The sequence below is a fragment of the Oncorhynchus keta genome, chromosome 14, assembly GCF_023373465.1.
Source record: "Oncorhynchus keta strain PuntledgeMale-10-30-2019 chromosome 14, Oket_V2, whole genome shotgun sequence".
NCBI classification, from domain to species: Eukaryota; Metazoa; Chordata; class Actinopteri; order Salmoniformes; family Salmonidae; genus Oncorhynchus; species Oncorhynchus keta.
In genome coordinates this window covers 13,797,111-13,814,981 of record NC_068434.1, presented here as the reverse complement: position 1 = coordinate 13,814,981, position 17,871 = coordinate 13,797,111, and the positions used below count along the sequence as shown (strand labels likewise).

The 17,871-nt window shown below is 44.4% G+C and overlaps 1 protein-coding gene across 2 annotated transcripts in view; it reads right to left on the bottom strand.

The window, feature by feature from the left end:
* Positions 1–920: 920 nt before the first annotated feature.
* sh2b3 (SH2B adaptor protein 3) overlaps positions 921–17,871 on the bottom strand; it is a 54,699-nt gene continuing 37,748 nt past the window's right edge. For both annotated transcript variants that reach the window (XM_052461129.1, XM_052461130.1), the window contains exons 4-8: positions 13,606–13,700; positions 7,468–7,559; positions 6,935–7,149; positions 6,609–6,780; positions 921–6,220 (exon numbers count right to left, since the gene is read on the bottom strand). In XM_052461129.1, coding sequence (XP_052317089.1) covers positions 5,901–6,220; positions 6,609–6,780; positions 6,935–7,149; positions 7,468–7,559; positions 13,606–13,700 — 894 coding nt within the window. In that variant the 3' untranslated portion in view covers positions 921–5,900. The remainder of the gene's footprint in view (positions 6,221–6,608; positions 6,781–6,934; positions 7,150–7,467; positions 7,560–13,605; positions 13,701–17,871) is intronic.

Sequence of the window (17,871 nt, the reverse complement as noted above, 5' to 3'; positions counted from 1 at the left end):
AAACAGCGCATTGATTTGAACTGACAAACGTGGGTTGCGACCAAGTTAACACCCTTCAACCTACCTCCATACGAGCCTTGTCTTTATTTGACTCACCTATAAACTCCACCCCCTGACCTGTCACTAAGCGGTTGAGGCTGAAGTCGTGGCAAGTGGATCTGCAACAGCTGAACACCGTTATAGATTTCCAACAGCAAAGCTCAGATCAACATAAGCTATTGTTAATGAAAGTTTATTTGTCCAAGTAAACATCTCAACCTCCAATATCTCACACAAACTGAAATCGTGTGTGTGTGTGTGTGTAGGCTACATGATACAATCAATTGGTAACCCTCAGATCACAATTTGTTAATATCCATTAGTCTTACATGAAACGCAGCAAAGTTGTTTCCTGTTTCAGTCACGTCTTTGGTCATGTTTGTCAAAAACAATTCACCTCATTGGTTGACAAGAGGTGATGACGTTGAAGAGCAACTTCATGACCTTTAATCACATGGTTTGTGTAAAGTACATGTAGGCGCAAGTCGGACAATTATATATATTTTTTTTATCCCCATAATGCAACATACTTTGAAAGGCAGTGACTAACGTGATCTGCTCGAACGTGCCCAGTGAGTCTGAACTGTCGAAACCGGTCTCAATATGGATAGGATCAGTACATATTTTAGCACCAGGTATCAATGAGGCTCAAGAAAAATGTTTCCCAGGTCCCTTAGCGACACCCTTTAATGACCCAGTTCTATTTGAACCCCTAGCACCCTCTGTTCAGACTAAACACGTGAAGACATTATAGGGCTTTGTGGAGCAGCCACTTAATCATTTCGGGGAACACTTGTTGACTCCAAGTGATATTTGTAGATAAACATGAAACCACGAGGGAGGTGTGGAGCTTTTTCAGTCACAAATGTGTTGCAGGTAGATGTGTTTTGGTTAGCTTTATTTTCCAAAAGTCAAATATACAGTTTATATAAATTTAGAACGCTTATAACTGAGGGAAATGTAACAATTGATCAAAGATCGACAAAAGCTTTGGGGTGGTTTTCTTAGTGATAGAATGTTACAGTGCTAATACATAAATAGAATCAACAGTATTGAGAAGACGTGCATTCATCAGTTGAACTCAAAATGTACATGTCAGCCAAGGCGTCGCTGAGGGGCCAAAATAAATGCTTGCAAGCAAATGTTCTAATACCTGAGCACAGGAGGTTGGAGGCACCTTTTTTAATTGGTGAGGATTGGCATCAAACATGGTTTCTATGTGTTTTGATGCCAATCCATTTGCACTGTTTCCTTGGGAGTATAAAACAAACCTATGTGCAGACAGTTGAAGAGGAAGCAACCCAGGTCTGCAGTGATGGAATGCACTCTAAGCTTGACACTGACGTAAGTAGGGGTGATCTTTATTGCTGGATGCCAAGTATGAATTGTTTGTTTCTCCAGTGTACAGATTCAGCCATAATATAAAGCGTTTTTCAATAAGAAAAAATCATGGGAAATCTGTTATTGCACTAATTTCTAACGTCAGGCCCGGAGGCAGTCAAGCAGTCTCTCTCTCTACAGGTCAGAGGGACTGATACCGTTGATTTCCTTTTGCAGAACAGACGTTTGGGTTTAGTTTAAACTTAAGTGCAGGAGACCAACCGTACTTTACAATTGTCTATTCCCCCACCCCACCTAAACACTTAATGTCAGTTTAAATTTTGGAAGATACCCTTGATACATTTGTAGCTCAATTATGCAATGAAAATAAAATATCCTGATCATGTCTAAGATCAACCTGCCTTTGTGCATTTCTTAAACAGGAAACCCTATGATTACCATAAATACTGCATGACATCGAGGTTGATGAGTCGCTGACTAAAGTGTCACTGCTAAGTTAGTGTTAAGCAAGGGGAAAGAGCTACATACAGAAAAGTGAGAAAGTGTTTAATAAACAAATGTATACCAGAATGGTTGCGTACACAGTGTTAAGGCACCACATGGGTTCTTAGTGAGGGCTGCTTTCTAGAGCTCGATGATTAAGAAGCCATAGACAAACATTCAAATGTAGCATCTGCAAACATTTTACGAGCACCAGGATGAGTTATCCGTTACTTCCTGGTAGCGATGGAGAGCACAGGTAAGGACCTTTCTGTTTCATGCTGATAGGAAATTAACACGCTAATCTTTGGCCCTGTACACATTCAGGTTTTACAACGGTGATATTTTTACACAAGGGTTGTGTAGACAAACTGTCATATTATAACCATTGTGTAAAAGGTTTTGTACAACTGAGTGTGTTGAGGACCAAAGACTAGGTTGGGTTTCATGTCTCCTCCCAAACCCTTTATTCAGTCACATCTCTTGAGGTTTAGCACCAACACACCCCAACTATGAGCCTCTTCCAAACCTACATGGAAGGCTCATTTAGGGTTGTGGAGATCATGAAATTGTCAGCCGGTGAGTGTCAAGCCAATAACTGCTGGTCTCTACAGTAATGCCTGTTACACCATCACATTAAATCCATTATTCATTTTAGACAGTTCTAAAGAAACATATAAAGAAAATGTCTATTTCAGAACAGAATAGCATACTGAGTTGTACTTATGTTAGACCCTGATATGGCTGTGGGCTACACTAGTTAATTTAGCAGACAAGATATGCTTGGAATTGCGTGGCATTTATTTTATAGAATGAAGAATATATAAAAATATCCTTGAGGGAGTGGGCACATGCGGCTAGTCTATGTTGAGTAGTTAACATATATGCTTATGTTATTTTTAGTCGCATGAAAGGCATTAGCTCTGTTTCTTGTGCAGGCTGCACACTTCAGTCTCTCACAATTTGACAAGCACTTGATAATCTCACCCTTCAGCCTATTCTCAATTTAATATGGTCTTTACATATAGCCTAATATGTGTAATATTTTTTTTATTAGAACGGCCCACAAAACCCATGTAGCCTGCACTCTAACAGCATATGGAGGTCGCGTGCAGTTACCTTTTTAATATGCAAGCATAGGGGAAGCTAAGATTCTCCCAAAGGAAATGTAATTAAAATTGCCAAAATTATATAGCCTAATTTGCCTAAGCATAAATATAATCATTCAAAATAAAACATTGTTTTAAATCGCATGGCCTATATTTGGAAGGAAAGGCAGATATTTGTTGAGTTGCGAATGTCTGAAAATTAGAGGCCAAGCCCGGCATATAGCAATATTTCAAAATACAATTGCGGGAAAACAGTTTGGAAAGCAAATGATTAATGCTGTAAAGAGAAGACAGTGAAAGGACTTACTGTCTTATCAAAATTCTCAACTTAATTGAGTGAACATTGTTGGGTCAGTGCCACTTAAGTTTGTTTTTGAAAAATTATTTCCAGTTTAGGATGGACATGTCTCACCCCTTCTCATAGGCCTATAATATGGTCACTGTCAGCTGAGTAGGCTACTCATTTTAATTTGTCCTATTAAAAAAAGATGCCATATGAAGTGTAGTAGAATTGCATTTATAAAAGGGCCATTTTTCACATGCAAAGAAGAAACGTATCCTATATAGCCTTGGCCTGCTATACGTGCTCAGCAATGGACTGAACGGTCTTTTTTGTTTTACCAACAGTGATTCAGTTATTATTTGCCTAAATTATGACTATGTACTCATCACATTACAAATAGTAAGCAATCTTACATAAGTCTGCAAATGTGATTAGACATGTAATGCTTTATTATAAAAAGGTGCATTTTTATGGTAAATTATGAGAACATCTCACATTTCTGAACATTTTTGGGGATTCTGTGTTTTCAAATATTGATGACTTTGTCAATGTTACTTTTGATGTACACTACCTTTCAAAAGTTTGGGGTCACATGTATTTTTAAAGTAACATCAAATTGATCAGAAATACAGTGGAGTCATGGTTTATGTTGTAAATGACTACTGTAGCTGGAAACGGCTGATTTTGTTATGGCATATCTACATACAGAGGCCCATTATAAGCAACCATCACTCCTGTGTTGTGTTAGCTAATCCTGAAGATCTCGTACAATGCTGTGTACTACTCCCTTCACAGAACAGCGCAAACTGGCTTTAACCAGATTAGAATAGGAGTGGGAGGCCCTGGTGCACAACTGAGCAAGAGGACTAGGGTCTAGTTCGAAACGGACAGATTCATTAAATAGTACCCGGAAAACACCTACGTCAACAGTGAAGAGGCGACTTCAGGATGCTGGCCTTCTAGGCAGAGTTGCAAATAAAAAGAAAAGACACTGGACAGAGGAACTCTGCCTAGAAGGCCAGCATCCCGGGGTCGCACCTCTGCGAGTACTATTTAATGAAGCTGTCAGTTGAGGACTTGAGGCGTCTGTCACAAACTAGACACAAATGTACTTGTCCACTTGCTCAGTTGTGCACCAGGGTCTCCCACTCCTTTCTATTCTGGTTAGAGCCAGTTTGCAATGTTCTGTGAAGGGAGTAGTTCATTGTTGTACGAGATCTTCAGTTTCTTGGCAATTTCTCCCATGGCCATTTTGAGCCTGTAATCTAACCCACAAATGCTGATGCTCCAGATACTGAACTAGTCTAAAGGCCAGTTTTCAGCTATGCTAACAATTGTAAAAAGGTTTTCTAATAATCAATTAGCCTTTTAAAATGATAAACTTGGATTAGCTAACAACGTGCCATTGGAACACAGGAGTGCTTGTTGCTGATAATGGGCCTCTGTAGATATTCCATAAACAAGTCATTTACAATGTATTTCTTATCAATTTGTTATTTTAATGGACAAAAGAATGATTTCCTTTCAAAAACAAGGACATGTCTAAGTGACCCCAAACTTTTGAACGGTAATGGTCTAGGCTACATGACATGTGCGACTATGATTAGAAAAGGTTGCAAAAAAACAAAACATGCTCTGTTTCTTACCTTATTGCACACCCTGGGCATCATGAGTGATAACCAAATATTGTCACCCATCAGACTAATCTTGTCTTTACCTATACTTAATGATGGACCATTTATCTTGCACCTGTCGGAAGAGGGGGGGAAAGAATGTGTAATCTACGCACTTAAAATAGCAAATGGAGGTTGCTTTTCCCGTGGTTCATTTTCATTACAGCCAGTTTGGCTATACTCATGTTGTAAAGAGAAGCAATGTGCTTAATATTAGGAAAGTTGAGAAATATAGTAGGCCTAGATTATAGAAAGCTGTGACTCTTTAGAGGCCATCAAAACATTTCTCACGCAATTGCATAGCCTAGAAAAATGTTGTGCAACATGAGCTCTCATGAAGTGTTTGATTTGCATTGATGTCAAGAGTGATTAGAGGGACAATAGTGCTGAGCGACTGGCACGTTTGGTAGGCTACTAACCATCAGAGCGCAGTTTGAGAAGGCTAGTCGCATGGAATTTGACTGGTCATGACTCGTCACTGTTACAGCCCTGAGCTCATCACAGTTAAGTTTTTTTATTATTATTATTTTTTCAACACCTTCATATTCCTACAAAAATAGTCTGCGTTCTAAAATACACAGTGTTTAAAAGTACACAATGTGTGCATTTGAGATACACTAATACACAGGGTATCAAAAAACAGAATTCATTTAAATGGAGTGTATGTGTGGAGGGAGTGAACAGACCCCTATAGAAGGGAGGGACTGAGGGAAGACCTTCCATACCAGCGCCACTCACTCCCATGTAGCAACGTCCCTTAGAAGGACCACGACAGCCGCTTCAGAAAATGACAATCATAAGATTAGACACTTTCCTAAAAAATACATTCACAATGGACACTCGGGTCGGACCTCTGACACCCAGCCCACGAGACAGACTTCCACTGTGGCATACACGTTCACTCATGAGTCTGTCCTTCGCTCATTTGGAGTCTCAGAGCCACCACTGGGTCGGCTGTGACCGGGAGTCCACCAATTAGAGGAACATGTACTGGTTGTCGATGGCCCGCTTGCGGCCTCTGTCTGGCTCCAGTTCGTAGTCGGAGTCCCGTTGAGTGAGGAGGGGTGGGTGGGGGTTGGGGTGACGCAGAATAGGTCTGCGGCCCACAGACTCGCTCCGACGCAGGGGACCCGAGGTGGAAAGGTCTGGGAAGGGCGCAGGGCGTAGGAGAGGGAGCCTGGGCTGGGGAAGGGGGTCTGGAGAGGGGAGCAGGCTGGGGCTGCAGTGGGCTAGGCTGGGTTCGGAGCTCCAGCGGTGCAGGGAGAATGGAACCAGGACAGCGGATGAACTCTGACCTGAAGACAGAGGGATCACAGTATTTATGCGTACGTGCGTACGTGTATGCGTACGTGCGTACGTGTATACGTACGTGTGTGTGTGTATACGTACGTGTGTGCGTGTGTGTGTATGTATACGTACGCGTGTGTGTGTATACGTACGTGTGTGTGCGTGTGTGTGTATACGTACGTACGTGTGTGTGTATACGTACGTGTGCGTGTGTGTGTATGCGTACGTGTGCGTGTGTGTGTATGCGTACGTGTGTGTGTGTGTGTATGCGTGTGCACGTGTGTGTACGTGTGTGTACGTGTGTGTGTGTGTACGTGTGTGTGTGTGCGTGCGTGTGTGCGTGCGTTTGTATACGTACACACGTGCGTGTGGTGGAGGTCAGTAACTTAGACTCGCCTTGTGCGGTAGAATTGGCCACCACAAAGCTGGTGAGGGTGACGTCGCAGGCGGCGACACACTCCAGGGGTATGGGGTAGAGGCGGAAGTGACTGAGCATGTCCATGACGGAGGGGAAGCGCAGATGCTGCACCCTACACTGACCACACTCTGTTAGAGACAGACGCAGGTGCTGCAGAGGGAGAGAGAGAATGTCTTCTTTCAATTTTACAAGGATCACTACATGGGACCAAGATGATGGTGCTTCTATTCAGACATCTTTATAGAGGAGATTATATCAAAAACTAATAAGGTATTCTTCTAGTGTGTGTGTGTGTCTGCATCACCTTGGCCTTGCCCTGGTAGTTGAAGGTGAGGACATAGTCTCCGCGGCGGGTCTCACTCTGCCTCACCAGGAAGACTCCGTGGCCCTCCAGGCCCGAGTTCTGGACCAGGTGGGCCGCCTTGACCCGCGAAATGGGGCCATGGAACCATGGGTACAAACACAGGAAGTGGTCAGTCTTATGGTACACCTGCTCCGAGAGGGCAAAGGTCGCAGAGCCTAGTGGGGGGCACGACAAGCAAGGCGTAAGAATAGAATGTAATAACATTGTCATTTAGCAAACATTTTGATCCACAATTAGCTCATTACCGCTATGTTCATTTACATACATGCAGCCCATGCAGGAATCACACCCACAACTCCTCAAACTGGTACAATCACCATGCTCTGATTCTAAAGCGGCAGACAATCGTAACTACTACTGCATCATTTTAAACATCAAGTTACAATAGAATCCTGAGATATTCACACACTTCCTTGTTGTGAAACGACACGCATGGGAAAGAAGGTCCGCCCCTTCCTGTCCCTGACACCCACCCTGACTCCCTGACTCGGAGCTCCCTCTCCGGTTGGCCGTCGCAGCATTATCTGTAGGGTAGGTTAGGCGTTCCAAATCCCCGCTTCCAGACCTGTGGACAAACAATGCCTTTAGTTAGCAGCAGTCCATCCACAGTGGGATGAAACATTAGCCTCCTGGGAATGACACTGCCATCGATTGACTTCGTTAGTCAACTCCAGCCTCTGTGCGACTGCTCTTTTAACAATTAGGCATTATTCACAAGGAAGTCAAATAAAACAAAATCTAAAATTATTTAGATCACACTAGTATAATATTACAATAATAAACAAATGTATTATTATTTAAATTGTGTGAACCACAGAGGGGAGCTTTGGTGGGGTGTTCACACTAGGGGAGAAAGTAAGAGAACAAAAGGAAGAGGGAGGGCTGGGGGCCATGGAGTCTACAGGAAGCAGCAGGATGGCACACAAAAGCGCCGGGGCTCGGTCAGGAAGCGTCTTGTTAAGTCTTGAGAACGCCACGTTATTGTACATGAATCCCGCACCCCAAGCAACACCACACACTCAACACACACACACTTTGGTAGCCAGGTTGAGAAGGAAGACAGATCAAATCCTGCTTAAAATGCTGACTACAGTTCTGAGAACTCTGAATAACAGGAAGACGAGCTTTCTCCTCTCTCTGTGAGTGTGAGAGACAGACAGAAAGACAGGAGTTTTTACTTCTCATACGTATTCAGTCCAGTTTATTAGGTACACCACCCGTTCACAAAAATGCAAGTAGACCGGCATCCAGTTACTGTTCCATTCAACGTTAGAATGGACAAAACAAGTCACCTCAGTGACTTTGACCGTGGTAGGCGCGTCGGTTCTAGCATCTCAGAAACTACCAGCCTCCTGGGATTTTCACGCACGACAGTGTCTAGGGTTCACTGAGAATGGTGCCACAAACAAAAAAGCATCCAGTCAGCAGCAGCACTGTGGGTGAAAACAGCTTGTTGAAGGAGAAATGGCAAGAATCGTGCAAGTTAACAGGCGGGCCGGGCCACAGGCAGACAAATAACAGCGCAGTACAGTGGTGTTCAGAACTGCATCTCAGAATGCACAGACGACCAAACCGGGTTCCACTCCTATCTGAAAAACAACAAGCAGCCTCTGCGCCAATGGGGATGCGATCACCAACACTGGGCAATTGAGGAGTGGAAAAACATCGCCTGGTCCGATGAATCCCGGATCCTGTTACGTCATGCTGATGGCAGAGTCAGGATTTGGCATAAGCAGCATGAGTCCATTGCCCCATCCTGCCTGGTGTATATATACACACACACACAGAGAGAACAAACATATTTACCTTTTTAACAATTTAAAAAAGGAAAATCTGTCAAATCTGTCACACGGTAGCTTTGTTTTCAAATTGCCATTGATAAAATGAAATTGTGTTTGTTGTCAGTAGCTTATGCCTTCCCATACCATAACCCCACCATAGGGAATTTTGTTCACAACGTTGACATTAGTAAACCGCTCGCCCAAACGACGCTATACACGCTGTCTGCTACCTGCCCGGTACATTTGAAACCGGGATTCATCTGGGAAGAGCACACTTCTCCAGCGTGCCAGTGGCCATCGAAGTTGAGCATTTGCCCACTTAAGTCAGTTACGACGCCTATCTGCAGTCAGGTCAAGACCCTGGTGAGGACAACGAGCATGCAGATGATCTTCCCTGAGATGGGTTTTGACAGTTTTTGCAGAAATTCTTCAGTTGTGCAAACCCACAGTCCGGGTGGCTGGTCTCAGACAATCCAGCAGATGAAGCAGCCGGATGTGGTGGTCGTGGGCTGGTGTGGTTACACGTGGTCTGCGGTTGCGAGGCCTGTTGGACGTACTGCCAAATTCTCTAAAACAATGTTGGAGAAAGGCTTATTGTGGAGAAAAAAATAATAATTCTCTGCCAACAGCTCTGATTGACATTCCTGCAGTCAAAACTTGAGACATCTGTTGTGACAAAACTGCACATTTTAAAGTGGCCTTTTATTACCCCCTGCACAAGTTGCACCTGTGTAATGATCATGCTGTTTAATCAACTTCTTGATATCGCACACCTTTCAGGTGGATGGATTATCTTCAAAAAGGAGAAATGCTCACTAACAGGGATGTAAACAAATTTGTGGACAAAATTAGAAAGAAATCAGCCTTTCTGGGATCTTTTATTTCAGCTTATGAAAGATGGGACATATTGCATTTATATTTTTGCTCGGTGTAGCCTATAGAAAGTCTACAACCCATTGACATTTTTTCACATTTTGTTACAAAGTAGGATTGAAATAGATGTAATTTGTCATTGAGCTACAAAAAAATACTAAATGTTTTGCAAATTAATAAAAATGAAATAAAATAGTCGTTACATAAGTATTCAACCCCTTTGTTTAGGCCTAAATTAGTTCAGAAGAAACATGTTGCTTTACAAATCACATAATAAAGTGATATGGAAGTTAAAATAGGGGTTGACATGATTTTTTAATTGTACCCCTTCCTCTGTCCCCCATACATATAACATCTGTAAGGTCCCATTAGTCAAGTACTGAATATCACCCCTTCCTCTGTCCCCCATACATATAACATCTGTAAGGTCCCATTAGTCAAGTACTGAATATTACCCCCTCCTCAGTCCCCCATACATATAACATCTGTAAGGTTCCATTAGTCAAGTACTGAATATTACCCCTTCCTCTGTCCCCCATACATATAACATCTGTAAGGTCCCATTAGTCAAGTACTGAATATCACCCCTTCCTCTGTCCCCCATACATATAACATCTGTAAGGTCCCATTAGTCAAGTACTGAATATTACCCCTTCCTCTGTCCCCCATACATATAACATCTGTAAGGTCCCATTAGTCAAGTACTGAATATTACCCCCTCCTCAGTCCCCCATACATATAACATCTGTAAGGTTCCATTAGTCAAGTACTGAATATCACCCCTTCCTCTGTCCCCCATACATATAACATCTGTAAGGTCCCATTAGTCAAGTACTGAATATCACCCCTTCCTCTGTCCCCCATACATATAACATCTGTAAGGTCCCATTAGTCAAGTACTGAATATTACCCCTTCCTCAGTCCCCCATACATATAACATCTGTAAGGTTCCATTAGTCAAGTACTGAATTTCAAGCACAGATGCAACTACAAAGACCAGGGAGCTTTTCAAAAGCCTCATAAAGAAGGGCAGTGATTGGTTGATGGGTAACAATAACAAATCAGACATTGAATATGTCTTTAAGTATGGTCAAGTTAATAATGATGCTGTGGATGATGTATTAAACCACCCAGACACATCAACGATGCAGTCGTCCTTCTGAACTGAGATGCAGGACAGGAAGGAAACTGCTTAGGGATGTCACCATGAGGCCATTAGCGATTTTAATGGGTGATGGAAGAAGACTGAGGATGGATCAACAACATTGTAGTGACTCCATAATAATGACCTAAATGACAGAGTGAAAATAATAATAATAAAACGCAGAATAAAACTATTCAAAAACATGCATCTTGTGTGCAACAAAGCACTAAAGCAATAACTGGGGAAAAATACAGCAAAGGCAAAATCCTAAAGGAGAACCTGCGTTACACCAAACATGGAGAGCAATTCACCTTTCAGCAGGACAACAACCGAAAAGACAAAGCCAAATGTACACAGGAGTTGCTTACCAAAAACACAGTGAATGTTCCTGAGCAACCAAGTTACAGTTTTGACTTAAATCTGCTTGAGAATCTAAGACAATACCTGAAAATCGCTATCTAGCCATGATCCCCAACACCTTGACAGAGCTATTAGTATTTTGAAAATAAAATAGACAAATATTGCACAATACAAGTGTGCAAAGATCTTATGAGAATTACCCAAGAAGATCCACAGCTGTAATCACTGCCAAAGGGGTTTCTAACATGCAGCGGGATGAATACTTATCTCAGGTATAATTTTTCAATACTCTTTTGAAGATGTTCAAATTTTTTCCCCACTGACAGAGTATTTTGAGTAGATCGTTGACAAAAACAACAATTAAATCCATTTTTATCCCCTTATGAAAATAAAATGAAGAAATCCAAGGGGGTTTAGACTTTCTATGATACTTTATACAGTGCATTTGGAAAGTATTCAGACAACTTGACATTTTGTTACATTACAGCCTTATTCTAAAATGGATGAAGTAAAACCGTTTCCTCACCAATCTACACACAATACACCATAATATTTATTTTAATACTTTGCAAATGTATTAAAAACAAAAAACAAATATTTACATAAAGTATTCAGACCGGTTGAAATTGAGCTCAGGTGCATCCTGTTACCAGTCATCATCCTTGAGGTGTTTCTACAACTTGATTTGAGCCCACCTGTGGTAAATTCAATTGATTGGACATGATTTGGAAAGGCACACACCTGTCTATACAAGGTCCCACAGTTGACTGCATTTCAGAGCAAAAACCAAGCCATGAGGTCGAAGGAATTTTCCATAGAGCTCAGACAGGATTGTGTCAAGGCACAGATCTGGGGAAGGGTACCAAAACATTTGTGCAGCATTGAAGGTCCCCAAGAACACAGTGGCCTCCATCATTCTTGAATGGAAGAAGTTTGGAACCACTAAGACTCTTCCTAGAGCTGACCACTAGGCCAAACTGAGTAATCGGGGGAGAAGGGCCATGGTCAGGAAGGTGACCAAAAACTCTGACAGAGCTCCAGAGTAACTCTCTGGAGATGGGAGAACCTTCCAGAAGGACAACCATCTCTGCAGCACTCCACCAATCAGGCCTTTATGGTAGAGTGGCCAGACAGAAGCCACTCCTCAGTAAAAGGCACATGACAGCCTGCTTGGAGTTTGCCAAAAGGAACCTAAAGACTCTCAGACCATGAGAAACAAGATTCTCTGGTCTGATGAAACCAAGATTGAACATCCTGGGAAACCTGGCACCATCCCTACGGTGAAGCATGGTTGTGTCAGCATCATGCTGTGGGGATGTTTTTCAGTGGCAGGGACTGCGAGACTAGTCAGGATCGAGGCAAAGTTGAAAAGAGCGAAGTACAGAGAGATCCTTGATGAAAACCTGCTCCAGAGCGCTCAGTACCTCAGACTGGGGCGAAGGTTCACCTTCCAACAGGACAACGACCCTAAGCACACAGCCAAAACAACATAGGAGAGGATTCGGGACAAGTCTCTGAATGTCCTTGAGTGGCCCAGCCAGAGCCCGACTTATACATCTCTGGAGAAATCTGAAAATAGCTGTGCAGCAACGCTCCCCATCCAACACGACAGAGCTTGAGAGGATCTGCAGAGAATAATGGGAGAAACTCCCCAAATACAGGTGTGCCAAGCTTGTAGCGTCATACCCAAACTGTAATCGCTGCCAAAGGTGCTTCAACAAAGTACTGAGTAAAGGGTCTGAAAACTTAAGTAAAAGTATTTATATTATATTAATTAGCAAACATAAAAATAAAATAAACTTTGTCATTGTGGGGCATTGTGTGTAGATTGTTGAGGGGTAAAAAGTCAAGGGGTCTGAATACTTTCCGAAGGCACTGTATCTCAAACACACATGAAAAATAGCTGCACACGTGCAAACTAATGAATATGCACAGTCATATAATCTTGTATGCTGCTAGATTTGGAACAGCATGATAACAGACATGCTGAAAGCCTGGCCAAGCCATGAGTCTCCAGTAGCTCATCATTCCCTGCACACTTCAGCCATTTAATTAATACGGGATATCCATTTTGAAGACAAATGTGGAATCCTAATAGCAGTATCCTAACTACTAGATGTCAGTACTGCAGGAGAGAAATGCATGAGACTAAAATGAGTGAGAGAGAGAGAGAACCCTTGGGACATGGGTGCTGCAGAGCTGAAACCGTGTTGGCCTCAGAACGGGAAGTGAGATGGAGAATCCAGACATCTGCAGAAAGGTCCTGAAAATTCCCCCACTGAGACACACCTCCCCCACGCTTCCTCTTTCACAGGGCTGCACCTGACACAGCTCCGCGCACACACACACACACAACAAAAAGCTAGATGAAGAAAAAGGCTGACAGTAGACAGGGAGAAGAGTAGCATGATAAATAGTGGTAACATTTAGGTTAGATGGGGCACGTCTCTCACCTGTTGTTTATCCATTCTTTAATTTCTGTTGTCCAGGAGCTGACCTGTTGGTCATTGTCGGTCTCAAATATGAGACTACCTGGATAGTGATTAACCTGGGGATGAGACAAGACTGCTGGTTAAGGAAATGTACACACAGACACACAGAAAGTAGTGATACGCACGTGACACACACACACACACGTGACACACGTGACACACACACAGACGTGACACACGTGACACACACACAGACGTGACACACGTGACACACACACAGACGTGACACACACACACACGTGACACACGTGACACACACACAGACGTGACACACACACACACGTGACACACGTGACACACACACAGACGTGACACACACACACACACAGACGTGACACGCACACACACACAGACGTGACACGCACACAGACGTGACACGCACGCACACGTGACACGCACGCACACGTGACACGCACGTGACACGCACACACACAGACGTGACACGCACACACACACACAGACGTGACACGCACACACAGACGTGACACGCACACACAGACGTGACACGCACGCACCCGTGACACGCACGCACACATGTGACACGCACGCACACACACGCACACACACGCACACACGTGACACGCACACACACGCACACACACGTGACACGCACACACACGCACACACACGTGACACGCACACACACGCACACACACGTGACACGCACACACACGCACACACACGTGACACGCACACACACGCGACACGCACACACACGCGACACGCACACACACAGACGTGACACGCACACACACACACACACACACACACGTGACACGCACACACACACACACGTGACACGCACACACACACACACGTGACACACACACACACACGTGACACACACACACGTGACACACACACACACACACACGTGACACACCCACACACACGTGACACACCCACACACACGTGACACACCCACACACACGTGACACACCCACACACACGTGACACACCCACACACACGTGACACACCCACACACACACACGTGACACACCCACACACACACACGTCACACACCCACACGTGACACCCACACACACGTGACACCCACACACACACGTGACACACACACACACACACACGTGACACACACACACACACACACACGTGACACACACGTGACACACACACACACAGACGTGACACACACACACACAGACGTGACACACACACACACAGACGTGACACACACACACACACAGACGTGACACACACACACACACACACGTGACACACACACACACACACAACACACACACACACACACACGTGACACACACACACACACACACGTGACACACACACACACGTGACACACACACACACACAGACACACACACACACACAGACGTGACACACACACACACACACACGTGACACACACACACACACACACGTGACACACACACACACACACACACACACACGTGACACACACACACGTGACACACACACACGTGACACACACACACGTGACACACACACACGTGACACACACGTGACACGCACACACACAGACGTGACACGCACACACACAGACGTGACACGCACACACAGACGTGACACGCACACACACAGACGTGACACGCACACACACAGACGTGACACGCACACACACAGACGTGACACGCACACACACAGACGTGACACGCACACACACAGACGTGACACACAAGAACTGGAACAGGAAGAAACTAAGGCAAGTTTGGCAGAGGGTGTGTGTGTCAAATCTTATTCTATTGGTCACATACATATTTAGCAAATGTTATTGCGGGTGTAGCGAAAGCGTTGTGTTCCTAGCTCCAACAATGCAGTTGTATCTAACAACAATACACACCAATCTAAAAGTAAAATAATGGAATTGAGAAATATATAAATATTAGATTGCTCAATGTCGGAGTGGTATTGACTAAAATACAGTAGAATATAATACAGTATATACATATGAGATGAGTAAAGCAGTATGTAAACATTAAAGTGGCCAGTGATTCCAAATATATGTATATAGGGCAGCAGCCTCTAAGGTGCAGGGTTGCGTAACTGGGTGGAAACCGGCTAGTGAAAGCTATTTAACAGTCTGATGGCCTTGAGATAGAGGCCGTTTTTCACTCTCAGTCCCAGCTTTGATGGATGATAGCAGGGTGAACAGGCAGTAGCTTGGGTGGTTGATGTTCTTGATGATCTTTTTTGCCTTCCTGTGACATCAGGCGCTGTAGGTGTCCTAGAGGGCAGGTAGTTTGCCACCGGTGATGTGTTGGGCAGACCGCACCATCCTCTGGAGAGCTCTGTGGTTGCAGGCGGTGATACAGTCTGACAGGATGCTCTCAATTGTGCATCTGTAAAAGTTTGTGAGGGTTTTAGGGGCCAAGTCAAATTTCTTCAGCCTCCTGAGGTTGAAGAGGCGCTGTTGCGCCTTCTTCACCACACTGTCTGTGTGGGTGGACCATTTCAGATCGTCAGTGATGTGTACGCCGAGGAACTTGAAGCGTTTCACCTTCTACACTGCGGTCCCGTCGATGTGGATAGGGGCGTGCTCCATCTGCTGTTTCCTGAAGTCCACGATCAGCTCCATTGTTTTGTTGATGTTGAGTGAGAGGTTATTTTCCTGGCACCACTCTCCAAGGGCCTTCACCTCCTCCCTGTAGGTTGTCTTGTCATTGTTGATCATCAGGGCTACTACTGTTGTGTCGTCTACAAACTTGACAATTGAGTTGGAGGCGAACAGGTAGTAAAGGTGGGGGCTGAGCATGCACCCTTGTGGGGCTCCTGTTTTGAGGATCAGCGAAGTCATCGTGTTGTTTCCTACCTTCATCACCTGGGGGCAGCCCGTCAGGAAGTCCAGGACCCAGTTGCACAGGGCAGGGTTCAGACCCAGGGCCCCGAGGTTAATTATGAGCTTAGCGGGTACTATGGTGTTGAATGCTGCGCTATAGTCAATTAACAGCATTCTTACACAGGTATTCGATTCCTCTTGTCCAGATGGGATAGAGCAGTGTGCAGTGCAACAGCATCGTCTGTGGATCTATTGGGGCCGTAAGCTAATTTGAGAGGGTCTAGGATCAGGTAAGGTAGAGGTGATACGATCCTTAACTAGCCTCTCAAAGAACTTCATGATGACAATAGTGAGTGCTACGAGGCGATAGTCATTTAGTTCAGTTACCTTTGCTTTCTTGGGTACAGGAACAATGGTGGACATCTTGAAGCATGTCGGGATAGCAGACTGGGATAGGGAGATATTGAATATGTCCGTAAGCACTCCAGCCAGCTGGTCCGAGGGCGCGGCGAGGAATGCAGTCTGGGCCGGCAGCCCTGCGAGGGTTAACATGTCCTAAAAATGCTTAAAAATGTCCTACTCACGGCCATGGAGAACGAGAGCCCACAGTCCTTGGTAGCAGACAGCATCGGTGGCACTGTGTTATCCTCAAAGCGGGAGAAGGTGTTAAGTTTGTCCGGAAGCAAGACGTCAGTGTCCGCGACGTGGCTGGTTTTCCCTTTGTAGTCGGTGATTGTCTGCAGACCCTACCATATACGTCTCGTGTCTGAGCCGTTGAATTGCAACTCCACCATGTCTCTGTACTGACGTTTTGCTTGTTTGATTGCCTTACGGTGGGAATAACTACACTGTTTGAATTCGTCCAGATTCCCAGTCACCTTGCCACGGTTAAATGAGGTGGTTCACACTTTCAGTTTTGTGCGAATTCTGCCATCTATCCACGGTTTCTGATTTGGGTAGGTTTTATTAGACAGTGAGTAAAACATCCTCTATAGAGTTTCTGATGAACTCAGTCACCGTATCCGTGTATCTGTTATTCTCAGAGGCTACCCGAAACATATCCCAGGCCGCATGATCAAAACAATCTCGGAGCATGGATTCCGATTGGTCAGACCAGCGTTGAATAGACCTTAGCACAGGTACTTCCTGTTAAGAGTTTCTGCCTATGGGAAGGGAGGAGCAAAATGGAATCGTGCTTAGACTTGCCGAAGGGAGGGCCTTGTAGGCATTTTGAAAAGTTGAGTAGCAGTGGTCCAATGTTTCTCCAGAGCGAGTACTACAGTCAATGGGTTGGTCGAACTTTGGTAGCGGTTTCCTCAAATTGGCTTTTTTTTAAATCCAAAGCTACATTAAATGACGCCTCAGGATATGTGGTTACGAGTTTGTATAAAGTCCACTGTAATTCTTTGAGGGCTGTCGTGGTATCGGCTTGAGGGGGAATATACAC